At 43.1% G+C, this 15,508-nt stretch overlaps 1 protein-coding gene across 1 annotated transcript in view; it reads left to right on the top strand.

Annotated features, from left to right (window-relative positions):
* gpr68 (G protein-coupled receptor 68) overlaps window positions 1–12,597 on the top strand; it is a 28,360-nt gene extending 15,763 nt beyond the window's left edge. The window contains exons 3-8 of the mRNA XM_086161026.1: window positions 1,184–1,473; window positions 3,140–3,289; window positions 4,037–4,170; window positions 4,303–4,525; window positions 4,630–4,810; window positions 7,491–12,597. Coding sequence (XP_086017152.1) covers window positions 1,375–1,473; window positions 3,140–3,289; window positions 4,037–4,170; window positions 4,303–4,525; window positions 4,630–4,810; window positions 7,491–7,897 — 1,194 coding nt within the window. The 5' untranslated portion in view covers window positions 1,184–1,374 and the 3' untranslated portion in view covers window positions 7,898–12,597. The remainder of the gene's footprint in view (window positions 1–1,183; window positions 1,474–3,139; window positions 3,290–4,036; window positions 4,171–4,302; window positions 4,526–4,629; window positions 4,811–7,490) is intronic.
* Window positions 12,598–15,508: the final 2,911 nt, after the last annotated feature.

Genomic DNA, 15,508 nt, shown 5'->3' with positions numbered 1-15,508 from the left:
ACCTTGAACTTCTCTGTTACCCCTACAGCATAGCGGACCACTGTCTCACAGCTAGCATACATGTCCTGCACCAGTCTAACATACTTCTCTGCCACTCCAGATTTCCTCATACAATACCAGAGCTCCTCTCTTGGCACCCTGTCATGTGATTTTTCGAGGTCTACAAAAACACAATGCAGCTCCCTCTTGCCTTCCCTGTACTTCTCCATTAGCATTCTCAAAGCAAATACTGCATCTGTTGTACTCTTTCTAGGAATGAAGCCATACTGCTGTTCACAAATGCTGACTTCTGCTCTCAGTCTAATTTCCACTACTTTTTCCCATAACTTCTTTATATGACTCATCAACTTTATCCCTCTATAGTTGCCGCAATTCTGCATATCCCCCTTATTCTAAAAAATAGGCACCATCACACTTTGTCTCCATTCTTCAAGCATCTTCTCACTCTCTAAGATCCTGTTGAATAATCTAGTCAGAAACTCTACCGCAGCCTCTCCTTGACAATTCCACACCAGCACAGGTATATCAGCAGGACCAACTGCCTTTCTAATCTTCATCCTCTTCAATGCCTTCCTCATCTCACTTTCACTAATCTCTGCTACGTTGTTGTCTACAATAATCACCTTATCTACTCTTGCCTCTCTTTCATTTTCCACATTCATCAGCTCTTCAAAGTACTCCCTCCATCGTCCCATCACTCTTCTAGCATCTGTCAATACATTTCCCTCTCTATCCCTAATCACCAGGACCTGCTGTACATCCTTTCCATCTTTATCTCTGTGTTTCGCCAACCTGTATAGATCATTCTCTCCCTCCTTACTGTCCAACCGAACATACAGGTCATCGTACGCCCTTTGTTTTGCCTTTGCTACCTCTATCTTTACCTTACGTTGTATCTCCCTGTACTCCTGTGTGTTCTCCTCAGTCCTCTCAGTATCCCACTTTGTCTTTGCTAACTGCTTTCTCTGTATATACTTCTGCACTTTCTCATTCTACTGATGTTACAATTTCCTTTCACTATTTATTGTGAGGAATTTGTCATAAGGATAAAGGACTTGTCAGTGAGTTAATCCACCAAGCTGTTTGTGTATTGTTAAAATTGCTAAATTTAATTTCAGTTTTAATATAGTCTATAGTCTTTTAATATAGAATACTAAAATGATAAATCTCTGTTGTGTTTCAGGGTGATTTCATGGAGCCAGATCACCCGACCAATGAAGACAAACGTGAAAATAACCTGAGACAATCTGAAATCCTCCAGTCTACATAAAGACTGATTTGCTCGGGGTCAATGCTGTGCTGGGTTGCACAAAAAATGAAAAGATGAAGATGTTAATGTTTAAAGTGAAGTAGCAAGAGAAAAAGTGGAGTGTGATGGTGTTCATCATGCTAGAGGAAGGGATGATTAACTGCACCATCAGCCATGAAATCCACCAGTACCTCTTCTCCTTCGTCTACATCCTCGTACTATTGGTGAGTGTTTGTGACAATGCATGCCAAGTGCGGGTGTGCCTTAAAAATTGGGGGAAAAAGCCCGTATTTAAATTCTTTAATGGAAGAAAAACAAAAACCCAAAGGGATGATAACCTACAAGCTTCTTTAACAAGAAGCCCCTTCAATTGAAAAATCATTTCGCAGTATGAGATCCCAGCTTCTAAGTCTAAAATGAGCAGTCAGTTAATCAAGTCCCTCACAAAAAACAATTTATTTGGTCCCGTGAGAATTTGACACTGTTTTTTAGAGCAGATACTGCTCTATCGCATGATATTCTGTATTTGTTCAAATTTAGTGCATAAGTCCTCCAGTGGTAGACCTAATTGGTTATTTTTGAGTGTGTCATTTCGGTATCTCACCCCAACAGACTCATACGATCATGATTTAACTCTCCACCCTTAAATGAGATTATTTTATTTACTGCAATTCCAACTAATAGTTCCATCATTTTCCATCCAGTGTCTGTTTCCTTCTTAAATGGCAGTGGAAACTATTTGATGCCATCCACTTGTCACCAAATAGTCACGCCACCAGTTCCATATGCAATGATGTCATGTTGTGGCTGATACTGTACATTCACTGTCCAACAAAAGTCAAAACCAACCAAAGCATGAAACAATGCTTGTTGTGTTGTCGATTCAAAAAATCATAAATATGTTCCCTTCGGCTCTGCATTGATGTGTTCTTTGTCGTAACCCATTGTAAGAGAAACCAACATCCGAAAATGACATCCAGCGAATGATTTGCCCCTAAATGATGATGATGTCTCATAACGTCTCAGCATTATTTGTCACAATATGATGAATGCACAAGTCTTAACATGTATATGAAAGCTTTTTTTGAGTCCGTGGTATGCGTGTGTGATGGGTTTTATAGTCAGGCCTTCTGTATTTGGATCTGGATTATGGTTGACAGCTTCATTTCCCAAGAGCCAGTATATCCCTTACCGGAGAAATGTGACCTATTAATAGTGCTTGCTGCCTTACTCCCAAATGTCCCACCACATGAATACCTGTTTTATGTATAAATCTGTCACCAGTTTAATTTCAGAACATGATGTACACAACGGAAAGCTGATTTTTATTCCCCTGCCTGTCTTACTTGATGAATTCTTGAATATTTTCACGGAGTCAAGAATGTTAAGCCTTGAATACACATGTTGTGGCCCACAGCTGTGGCCAGTGCTGGGAAAGGCCGCCTAGGCCTGAAAAAGTGCTTGTCCCTTCCTGAAGTCTTCAGTCTGAAAGTTTGGTTTGCGCCTTACTAAATTGTAACAAAGCATCTCATAAAAAATCTTGAGTGCATTCAAAGATGGAGTTTAAGGAAAGAGGAACGAAAGAGGTTCCAGCTCATTTGTCGCAAATTTAATGATTATAAGACTATAACAGATTTGGGAGTTGCACAAGAGCTAGCATGGACAATTGTTTCCCCCGAAAAATATGTATCTTTTTTCCGTATCATCAACAGCAGGTCAATTGAATAAGTGGACAGACTTGCCCATCAGGCCACTGCAAATTACAGGTTGAAAAGGCTGCTAATGGCTCTATCTGTATTTGGTGAGCTGTAGGATTGCGCACATCTCACATGTAAGGAAGTATCCGTTGGTAATTCAGAAAACCACAATAACCGATCTTCTGTATTCCAGATCGGCGTTCCCTCCAACGTGTACTCATTGTACCATGCCGCACTTCAGCTGAAGCAGAAGAACGAGTTGGGGGTTTATTTACTGAACCTCACAGTGTCGGATCTGTTGTACCTGGCATCACTACCCCTTTGGCTCCAGTACTTTTTTCAGGTACTCACTTCATCGAAATGCAACAAAAGTCTTTGTCTTTCCTCCGTTGCAGGGTCACAGCGGGCACAGTTTTGCAGGAAAAAAATAATTTTATTTCATGCAAACGCTAAGGTTGTGACTGTCAGAAGACGAAAGGAATGTGAAGCAGCAGTTGTTTTCGCTCATTGTACCGCTTATGACTCACACAGGCCTCAAAATGAGTTACACATCCCTCACTTCTTTCCGCATTAGTTCTTGTGGCAGCTCTTTTAATTTTGTAAGTGCAAGCGTATCGCACAGGTGGCCTGCATTTTACCACCAGTCAACATTTGATAAATGAATAGTGATGTAGAAGACATTTTTGGAGATGTGTGCGTGATCACCAATCTACATGGCCATGCTGAGGAGCGTGTCAGTTTTATTAAAGTTTCTCTTTCAGTGAATGAGACAGCTGCATATACCTCAGAGAGAGAGAAAGATAGAGTAAAAAGACTAAAAGAAAGCCAGATATTAGAATGTTTTTAACCGCAAACGGTGTTAGTCACAGTTATCTTCCTTTTTATTTCAGGGTTTGGGCGCATGTCTTTGTCTAGGAAGAGCTGTAGGGGGTTTTATGCATCTAATACACATTTTTTTTTTCATTTATTCATAAACATGTATTAAAATAGCACAGCGGGATCATCAACTTTAATCCTTCACACTCTAATAAGTATTTTGTGTGCTATGCAAACTGATAATGTTGATTCAAGTATCACTTTTTTGTCTCAGGATGACGACTGGAGTCACAGGGAGTGGTTGTGTCAACTGTGTGGCTTCCTCCTCTACGAGAACATCTACATCAGCATTGGTTTTCTGTGCTGCATTAGCCTGGACCGCTACCTGGCTGTGGTCCATCCTTTAAGGTTATTCTGCACATTCTGTCGTGCACTTTTTGAAATAACTAACTGATAAACTAACAGTGACCATCCAAATGTGGATGCCATCAGTCCATTCAGATGATATTATTATAATCTACGACCTGTCACTGTCCGCAGGTACACCTCCCTTCGCTCGATGACAGCAGCCTGGCTTGTGAGCTCCATCATCTGGTTAAAGGAGATCGTGGTAGGCGTGGTTTTCTTCCGCCACAAAGAACTGAGTCGCGATAGGTCAAACCAGTCGGTATGCTTCGAGCACTACCCCATGGAGGAGTGGGAATACCCCATCAACTACTACCGATTCACAGTCGGTTTCATGTTCCCGCTGGCAATTTTATTGGTAAGCCAACTATGTCTGTATACACTTTAGCCTGTTTTTTTTCCCCTCCATATGGTTTTAATGTTGTTTTCTTGTGGCAATAAACTCTTGCTTTATCCACGTAGATCAGCTATCTGTGTGTCCTTCGTGCCGTGGGTCAGAGTGCTGGCACGCAACCAGATCAGAAGATCAGGATCAGACAGTTGGTCAGCAGTACCATCCTCATATTCCTCGTCTGCTTCTCCCCATATCACGTCTTCCTGTTGGTGCGCACCCTGTTGGAGCGGGACTGCAAGTTCATCACAGGTATGGTTCCCTCGATGCAAAGTTTATCCTGTTACCTGAGGGTATATTTTGTGAATGGAATTGAAATAATTTTTTTTGGCTGTCTTGGTTTGGTCTTGAAATTATCGCACAAGATTCAAGACTTTCTTCATTGCTTAATGAGAACGTAACAGAATTTTGTCGGGTCTCCCAGCTAGAGGCACGGACGAAAAAGAGGCACATACATTTTAAATAGACAGAGTATGTGCACCGTAGAACTTAAAATAGATAAATATAGATGATAGCAGCATAAAAATAGATGATAGCAGCAAAAATAAAAGGGGTTGTTATGAATAAAAGACTTAGTGAAAGTACAAGTGTAGGGGGGCAGACGATGTGTGATTATCTTTAGGGCTTTGAGTTCAGAGTGGTTAATAGCAGGAAAAAAAGTCAAATTCTGACCAATAATAGAAAAATTAAACAGAGTATTACATGATTGAAGTCTTCTTCTCGTGGCAACTGGGCTTGAATTTCTTCACTTGAAAAAATTTCGCCCCTCATCCGGGAGGCTTCTTCAGTTATAATGACCTGTGGGGAGTTTTCGTATGTTGGGCATACATACATACGCACATATAGTGGAGAGAACAAGTATTTGATACACTGCTGATTTTTCAGTTTTTCCCAATTACAAAGCATGTAGAGGTCTGAAATTTTTATCATTGGTAGTCTTCAACTGTGAATGACGGAATCTAAAACAAAAATCCAGAAAATCACATTGTGTGATTTTTAAATAATTAATTTACTTTTTATTACATGACAAGTATTTGATCACCTATCAACTAGTAAGAATTGCGGCTCTCACAGACCTATTACTTCTTCTTAAAGAAGCCCCCCTGTTCCCCTCTCAATACCCATATTAACTGCACCAGTTTGAACTCTTGTACAAAAGACACCTGCTCACTCACTCAATCAAACAAACTCCAACCTCTCCACAATGGCCAAGAACCAGAGAGCTATGTAAGGACATCAGGGATAAAATTGTAGAGATGGGCTACAGGACCAAAGTCAAGCAGCTTGGTGAGAAGGCAACAACTGTTAGCACAATTATTAGAAAATGAAAGAAGTTCAAGATGACGGTCAATCTCCCTCGGTCTGGGGCTCCATGCAAGATCTCACCTCACGGTGCATCGAGAACTATATACCTGGACCTGGTCAATGACCTGAAGAGAGCTGGGACCACAGTCTCAAAGGAAAGTATTAGTAATACGCTACTGGATTAAAATCCTGCAGCGCAAACACGGTCCCCCTGCTCAAGCCAGCACATGTCTGAAGTTTGCCAATGACCATCTGGATGATCCAGAGGAGGAATGGAAGAAGATCATGTGGTCTGATGAGATAAAAATAGCCCTTTTGGTCAAAACTCCACTCGCCGTGAAGAAGGATGAGTGCAACCCTAAGAACACCATCCCAACCGTGAAGCATGGAGGTGGAAACATCATTCTTTGGGGATGCTTTTCTGCAAAAGGGACAGGACGACTGCACCATATTGAGGGGAGGATGGATTAGGCTATATATCACAAGATCTTGGGCAACAACTTCCCTCGTTCAGTAAGAGCCTCGAAGATGGGTCGTGGCTGAGTCCTCCAGCATGACAACGATCCGACACACACAGCCAGGACAACTAAGGAGTGGCTCCGTAGGAAGCATCTCAAGGTCCTGGAGTAGCCTAGCCAGTCTCTAGAACTGAACCAAATAGAAAATCTTTGGAGAGAGCTGAAAGTCCATATTGCCCTCTGACTGCACCAAAACCTGAAGAATCTGGAGAAGATCTGTATGGAGGAGTGGGCAAAAATCCCTGCTGCAATGTGTGCAAACCTGGTCAAGAACTACAGGAAACGTCTGATCTCTGTAAATTCCAACAAATGTTTGTGTACCAAATATTAGGTTCTGTTTTTCTGATGTATCAAATACTTGTCATGCAATAAAAAGCAAATTAATTATTGAAAAATCATACAATGTCATTTTCTGGATTATGTTTTAGATTCCGTTTCCATCATTCACAGTTGAAGAGTACCTACAATTAAAAATGACAGACCTCTCACATGCTTTGTAAGTTGGGGAAAAGCTGAAAAATCAGCAGTGTATCAAATTCTTGTTCTCCCCACTGTATACATGCAACACCATTCTGAGATCAATACCAGGACGGATAGGCACACATGGTCCAGGCCCTTCTGACCCCAACAAAACTCCCCAGAAAGATCCACCACCAGAACCAACCCCCAGTAATTTCCACCTGAGCCTCAGTACATTGGGATCCAACAAGTTTCTGTCTTTTGTTTCACATTCTAAGAAGTTTGGCCTCTCCCTTTTAGATTCTAATCCAGGTAAATCCCCAAAAGTTGTCCCTTCCTCTTCACTTAACACCCCCATTAGTATAACAATCCCCTTGGATGTATTTTCTGACGATCAACTCTCCGATTTGCATAACAAGCCATCATAACTTAGACCCGCCCACAACCCTGGCATTTATATTCGGACACTCCCCACAGGCCATTAAAACCGAAAAAGACTCTTGGATAAGGAATGAAAAGTCCTCAAGTGAAGAAATTCAAGTCCAGTTGAAATAAAAAAAGAAGATTTTGACAATAATTAGTCATGATCTGGATGACTGAGAACCTCCACAGGCAGTATTACATGATGTTCTGTGTTCTTGTAATTCCAGGAATATTCAACTACTATCACTTATCGCTATTGCTGACCACTCTGAATTGTGTGGCCGACCCAGCTCTGTACTGCTTTGTCAGTGAGAGCGCCCGCCGGGGTCTGCAGAAGGCTATCGTCCATCCCGCTGCCAGAATCCTCTGCTGCTCTTGCAGCGGCAACACAAGCACTGCAAATCCCGCCACGGACTCCCATGAAGTAGCCACTGATGAGCACGTGGGTCCCCAGACTGTGACCCTGCTCACACACTCCAGCATTTTCAACAACGGCAAAAGGTTGAGTCTTGCACAGGCGGAGGAGCGTACCATCATTCCCTTCACCGCGCAAAACGAGACACACAAAAACATCCGTCGGCTCGGCGGCGTGGTCAGCTTGGTCGATATGAGTCACAGGACCGACAGGACTTAAAGAGCGCCCGAGGAACATTTTGAGGAAAGCGGTGTACGGTGACGGCAGAATGACACCTGCCGGGCAGCGACCAGAACCGAAAGGCCACTGTCCCCTCACCCTCCCTGGCGGTGTCTACATTGCCGGCATTGGATGTCATCCTTTTGTAGTTTCACTGAGCTGAGAAGAGGAACCAATGAGACAGGGCGAACACTTTCAATCTGTAAAAGGGTAAACAAAGCCTCGGAGCGTAGAAGGAGGGATTACGTTTTCCGGGCATCTCTGATGGATGCGCTGTCAGTAAGTGGTAAATGCAGCATGAGAAGAACTACATTAATTGAACAAAACCACTTTAACCAATGACTGGTTGCATCCTGTTCTGAACAGGGCCGCCCGTCGGATTCAAACTGGAAGTGAAATAACCTGGTTAAATCTGACAAGCAGATTGCCATTTCTACGATTGCCATTGTATTGATACCAAACCACAAATCACAAAACGTTTCTCACTTTTCCATGGTGACACGAGATTAACAAAATAACTATAATAGAGTGCACATTAGCAGTAAAGTGCACAATAAACAAACAAACTAACTATACAGTATAAAGTGCATGCAGATAAAATCTACAGGAACTGAGGTGAAAGGTTGATAGCAAAGGACTCAGTGTAAAGAAGGGATACTGTATATTGTCCTCCCCGAGTTTGCAAGTTCTGAATACAGGTTATTGTGTGTCATCTCCGAAACCCCAGCCGTCGGTGAGCAGGTGCAAAGTGTATAGAATTCCCATGCATCAATTCAAGTCATAATCCTGAATAACAGAACCTTAATTTCAAAAAAAAACAAAATGAAAAAAAAAAAACCCAGTAAATTCTTGTTGAAATCTTCTTGTCGTGGCAACTGGACTTGAATTTCTTCACTCGAAGATGTTTTGAAGATGGGATGAGGGATGAAATGTCTTCAAGTGATGAAATTCAAAAATATTTCACCATGACCTGGATGACTGAGAACCTCCATAGACAATTGCTCTGAAAAACAATTTTTCGAATCAAATTGAATTTACACAATGTTACAAAAATAATGTAATATCATGTACTGCATTCTGCACTTTGTAATACACCGCGTATTATCAGTGGTGGAGGGAATGTCCTACGGGCAGGCCAGCCAGGAGCCCCCTCTTTTTTTAGTGAAACAGCAATGTGAATCACCTGCAGGATTTTGATCGGCATTACCTTTTCCTTAATTTTCGCCCACAGGAAACAATGTGGTTATTTAAAATGCGATCCCAGTAGATTGCAACACAGTTTTTCATTTTGCATCCATCTTGTCGGTTATTCTTTGCATTGTTGAATCTTATGTTTTAGATTATTAGCCACAGGGATGTTTCAGGAAGACATTCGTCATCAATATTGGGGCAAAAAAAGTATAGGAATGAACTATAGAAACTATAGGAATGAGAGAGTTAGAAGACAGCTGGCCTGTAAGCTGTGGTTTAGTTCCAGAAATCCTCACAAATCAAACCTTAACCTCAACAGGTCAGAGAGAAAAGAAGGCTCAGTCAGCAGACCCATCTGTGTGTTACCTGTTTGCAGCAAAGGTGTGGGCTTACATTCAAGGGTCACAGGGAGGTTGGTAAGGTAGTTTTTGCTTGTAATAATGTGAATTACATCTCTCGCTTGCTATATATATATATATATATATATATAAAGATCCATCCATCCATCTGCCACCGCCTGGGTCCCAGTTAGAAATGCCCAGAACCTCACCAGGGAGGTTTCCAGGAGGCATCCTGTCCAGATGCCAAAGCCACCTCATCTGACTCCTCTCTATGCAGAGGAGCAGTGACTGTACTCCAAGCTCCTCCCAAATGTCCGAACTTCTCACACTATCCTTAAGAGAGAGTCCGGCCACCCTGCGGAGAAAACTCATTTTGGCCACTTGCACCAGCGATCTCATTCTTCCTTCCACTACCCACAGCTCATGACCATCGATGAGGGTGGGAATGCAGATCGACTGGTAAATTGAGAGTTTCGCCCTCTGGCTCAGCTCCTTCTTCACCACGACAGACCTGTACACAGTCCGCATCTCTGCAGACGCCGCTCCGTTCCCCATGTCGATCTCCTTCCCTCTCTCGTGAACAAAACCCCAAGATACTTGAACTCCTCTACTTGGGGCATGACAGGTTGAGCACCATGGTCTCGGATTTGGAGGTGCTGATCTTCATCCTGGCCGCTTCACATTCGGCTGCGAACCCCTCCAATGACAACTAGAGATCATGGAATGATGAAGCAAACAGAACCACATCATCTGCAAAAAGCAGAGACTTGATCCTGTGGTCACCAAACTAGATCCCCTCAACACCCCGGCTGCACCTTGAAATTCTGTCCACAAAAGTTATGAACAGAATCAGTGACAAAGGGCAGCCCTGACGAAGTCCAACTCTCAACTGGCAGACCAAGCTCCGACACTGGTCATACAAGAACCGAACAGCCCGTATAATGGGGTTCGGTACTCCAAAGTCCTGGAGCAACCCCAACTCGATTGCCTACGGGACACGGTCGAATGCCTTCTCCAGATCCACAAACCACATGTTGACTGGTTGGGCAAACTCCCATGCCCCCTCGAGGACCCTGCTGAGGGTATAGAGCTGATCCACTGTTCCATGACCCCTCTCTCCGGTACTCCAGTACTCCAGTATACACCTCCGATTCCCCCTTTTACCACCACGGTCCCTCACCAGTCTGCTAGTCCAGCGGCAATGTCTTTGGTGTCCACGCAGTGCTGCGGAGGCATGTCAGCCAGGACAGCCCTACAACATCCAGAGCCTTGAGGAACCAAGGGCGGACCTCACCCACCCCCAGGGCCCTGCTACTGAAGAGCTTTTTGATTGCCTCAGTAACTTCAGCCCCGAAAATAGGGACTCTCTACCAGCCCCTCTACGGAATCCGAAAAGGGTGGGTAAACTGAACTGCTGTTTGGTGCATAGCCGCAAACAACAGTCAGAACCTTTCCCCCCACCTGAAGCCGGAGGGAGGCTACCCTCTCTTCCATCGGGTTGAACCCCAGCCTACAGGCACTGAGTTGGGGGGACCATCAATATGTCCACCCCTGCCTGGCACCTCTCATTAGGGGCAACTCCAGAGTAAAAAAGAGCCCAGCTCCTCTCAAGAGGCCTGTTTCCACACCCCATGCCGTGCGTCGAGGTGAGTCCGACTATATCTAGTTGGAACCTCTCAGCCTGGCGCACCAACTCAGGCTCCTTCCCCACCAGAGAGGGGACAGTCCATGTCCCCAAAGCCAGGTTCTGCAGCGGAGGATCGGACCAATAAGGTCCCCTGCTCCAGCCACTGCCCAACTCACACTGCACCGACCCCCTTGGCCCTTCCTATGGATGGTGAGCCCAGGGGAAGACGGATTATGTCATCCTTTTCGGGCTGTGCCTGGCTGGGGCGACCACCAGTTGCTCGCCATCAAGCCCCGCCCCCCTGGCCTGGATCCAGGGGAACCCCCTGTGACCTGCGGCTGGGCAAAGGTAAACTAAATCTTTTATTCATTATGGTGAGTCGCACATTGTCTGGTCCCTTATTTGGCACCTGTTTGGATGGCCCTTCCTGGGGCATAAAGCCCTTAACAGTTCAGGCCAGATAATTATAGTATTCAAAGAAAGCTTTAGCATCTATATTCATCTCATATGAATCTACTGGTTCCGCTCACTGTCCTGCCTGCACGGCTGAATTATTGTCTTTTGTCTTATATGTTGGCGGCAGGATCACGACAAATTCTGTCTTTCCACATTGCAGACCATCGGGGGACGTATTAATTCAGAATGATTATTTTACAAATCTCGCCCCGCAAAGTGATGTAGCCTTTTAAAAGCGCAGCGTTGTGTGTTAGAAGTGTCCGACAACCGCCCGTCAGCTGCGTGCTGTCCATGAATGTCTCTCTTAGACCATCCCTTCCGTTTTACCAAACAGGGAACAGTATTTGATGTCTGTCTGGCTTTAAACAAACAAATCATATGGCAGAAATATCACAACGGTATCAATGTTATCCAATATTGCAACCTCATTTTTGTTCAAGAATGTTTTATGTCATGTTGTATCTGTTGAACTTTGCGGTTTGCATGCATAAGGCCACAGTATATCTCGCTGATCTTGTGTCTTCCGGAAATGATCTGCTGCTCTGTGTCTTATTGAACAGAAATAGTGATGCTCATGACTTCTTCTATTATTGATCATTTTCTTCATTGTCCTTGCTATTAATGGTTATTGAAGCCATAACGTGAATCTGTGGTCTGTCTCAATCTCGTATCAATCTGCTTTGACTGCTTGGCGAATTTATGATGGGATATTAAAAAAAAGTGTAACTGAAATTGTATTCGTCGCAGAAACCTAGTGTTGAGATCAGTATCGGATCGTGACGCATGTTGAAATGATACATGTTAAATTACATATCGTCTAAAAGTCAGAGGTTATAAAGACGTCAGGGTTCGATCGCAGGGGTCTGGTGTTTTGGTTTGTCTCCACTTCTTTTTGTCTTCCTGTCGCAGTAAGAACAAACTGTCATGTAATCGTTAAATCCAGTGACAACTGATATTCTACATTCATGTGTTCATCAATAGATTAAGAATCTCAACCTCAGCTGTATTCAGTAACCTCCCGCTGTCTTTGTCCTTGTGTCTTCCATTGTTTCTGGTAAAGTATGCTGAATTTTACCAGGAATTAAAATTAAAGTCAAGAGGTGGTATTCTTATTCTTTTACAGCTGAGTGTTTTTTCTTCATGGGTCTGAGTGCATGGACATTTTACAATCAATGCAAATATACCCAAATAATCCAACATTAAGTTTGAAAAATAAACATTGAGGAACCTCCCAAATATCATTGCACTGCCTCACAGCTGGGTAGCTGCACTTTCGGGGGACAAAGCAACTATCAGATGATATTTATCAGATTAGGAAACTTACGGTGTGAGAAGGAAGAGTTCTAACTTTATTCCTTTAACACCAACACAAAACTAACAATGAACTTTGGTAGACAAAAATGTCCGGGATGATCATGCTGGTATTTTACCCACGATACAGCCCAGACCTGGTATGAAAAAACAACAATATATATTATAAAAAAACATTACTTATTTAAAGAAAGTAAAAAAAATCCCAACTACACTTTGAATCTTTTTTTTTAAATATCTGTGTTACAAGAGTTCCAGAACATCCACAAGGAACCTGTGCCTCCTTGATCAGCTTTGTCCACTTGTTTTGAAGTGACGCAGTGTTGTGCTTGGCAGGATGGGACTTTTTCTTCCTCTTCTTCTTGTTTATTTCGTTTAGGAGATTAATAAGTCATCAGGTGAATTGAGAGCCGCGGATGAAAATGACCGTGTGAAAACAAAAGTTTTATTTGCTTTTCGTCATGTTTGTTTTTGCAACAGAATCCTTCCTCTGGAACCACTTAGGACGTTGTGTGCGTAGAATATGTACGCACAGCCCTCTGGATTAGTCTCTCGTAAGAGAAGGAGAGCGAGTGTGTGTGTGTGTCCATGTGTGCATGTGTGTGTTACTCTTGGCTGTATCAGCTACTCCTGGCTGCCGCTATCATCCAGCAGGAAGTTGCATTAAGCTCGGGTCACGACGGGCTCAAAGGCCACAGTTGAAAAGTAGATGAGAAGAACAGCAAGGCGCAACAGAAGGAGATGTGTTGAAGCTGCCCCTTGTTGTTTGTGCTTTTCACCAGAGCATAGCAGAGAGAGAAATGGTCAATATATTCATTGTAATAATTAATTATAAATCTATTATGATAGATATATTTTATGAAATTATTTAGTTTATTATTAATCCATCCATCCATTTTCTTCCACTCATCCTGCACCCAGGGTCAAGGGGGATGCTGGATCCTATCCCAGCTGTCATCGGGCAAGAGAGCAGGGCCACATATATAGACAAACAACCATTCATTCATTCATTCATTCATTTGGGGCAATTTTTCCCAATTTTTGTTCAATTAACCTGCATGTTTTTGGACTGTAGGAGGAAACCGGAGAACCCAGAAGAATCGCAATCGAACAAGGGTACTTCATGTTGTGAGGCTGATGCTAACCACTGCGCTACTGTGCAGCCCCCTTTGAATTTTATCAAGTTTTAATGTAAGCCCTGCAAATTAACTTATTTGGTGACAAAGGGTTATTGTATTTGTTCATTGTGTCCATTTCAGTAGGCTGAAAGGAAATCCATTAATGAGCCGGGGTGTGATCGGAGGCAACTCAGCATCCCTTGAGATTAAAATCGTAAATTTGCCAGAAATGAAGTCTGCCGATATCTGTGATTAGGGCCAAATGCATCGATTTAGTTGACCTGACAGGCCTGAGAGACGCTGCAAGTGTCAACATTAAATAAAGCCTCCATGTTGGAAGGCTGCAGTTTAAAGAAATTTATTGGGATCGCAATTCTAATTCCTGGTGCACTCAGTTGTATTTTCTGTCTCAAGAAAATCTGCTGTGGAGCGTTTGACGTCTGCATGTGAAGATTTCCTCCGTGCCTCCAGATTTACTCTCACACACCGGAGACATGCAGTCAGTTGCCCCAGTCTCCGGCCCCTGTCTCGAGGGCTGAATTATGTAGCGGCGGCACATATTGTCTTTTGAAATGCGGTGGTGTTGCCATGGAGACAATACTGATGGAAACATCTTTTTTTTCATGGAATCAGTTACATGAACGCCCTTTGTGGCCAAAAAGTGAGATAACAGGAAGATAGTTTTGGTGGCGCCGCATGAAAGAGAAAGTGCTTATGCCAGTGGTCTCTTGTTGGTTTTCGTTCAACACAAAGCCGAGAGTCATTCGGCGCCTTTTTTTCCAGCCCGCAGTCAAACACGAACTCAGCCCAGGTCTGTTAAAGACATGACATGAAAGTCCAGCTGTGTCACTGTCTGCATTCAGATCCAAAGTCATCATCTGTCATAATTTCAGCCTTTTTAAAATGACTTCATTTAAAAATCTGCAATAGTTTACCTGAAGTCTCTGTATAATAGGAATTAATATATAGAAAAAAGCAATCTATTGCTGATGAGTAATACCGAAATGCAACTTTTGAATTAACCATGAAGGAACTCGGATGATGTTCAAATACAGAGTCAAACTTATGCATAGGTTTTGAATGATTTATATTTTAATGGTGCATTTGTTTCGGTGGTCAGGTACTAAAACGTATCAGGACTGGTGTCTCAGGAAGAGACTGGACGCGCGAAATACACCAAAATATGGAGGAGAGTTGAGAAAACAAACAAATGTATCGAAAGTTTGTGGGCGTTCCGTCTTCTCATGCATAGCTCTATGTCAGATTTATATGGCTGAGGTTCAGAGACACACATAAATAGGAATTTTAAGTGAGGATGTGTCTGTGTTTCGGCTTGACCTCTTGTCTCAACTTCATCTGGAAAGTCTCGGACTTTTTTCAATTGTGTTGCAACCAGCTGCCCTGCAGGAAGTTCTCCATCTGCTTGCGGGTGGCTCTGATCCAATTCTCTCTCTTACAAGGTGAGCATCTCCTCACGCTGCATTCATGATTCTGATGTTCACGGTGTGTCTTTATGAAGGCTCAAATCTGAATGTTTTCCTTACTAAAGATTTTTTAAATATGTACA

Source organism: Fistularia commersonii, chromosome 15 (genome assembly GCF_037954325.1).
Source record: "Fistularia commersonii isolate RoL2024-O1a breed Wild chromosome 15, RoL_Fcom_v1.0, whole genome shotgun sequence".
Classification (NCBI taxonomy): domain Eukaryota; kingdom Metazoa; phylum Chordata; class Actinopteri; order Syngnathiformes; family Fistulariidae; genus Fistularia; species Fistularia commersonii.
This window is presented reverse-complemented; position numbering and strand designations above follow the sequence as displayed.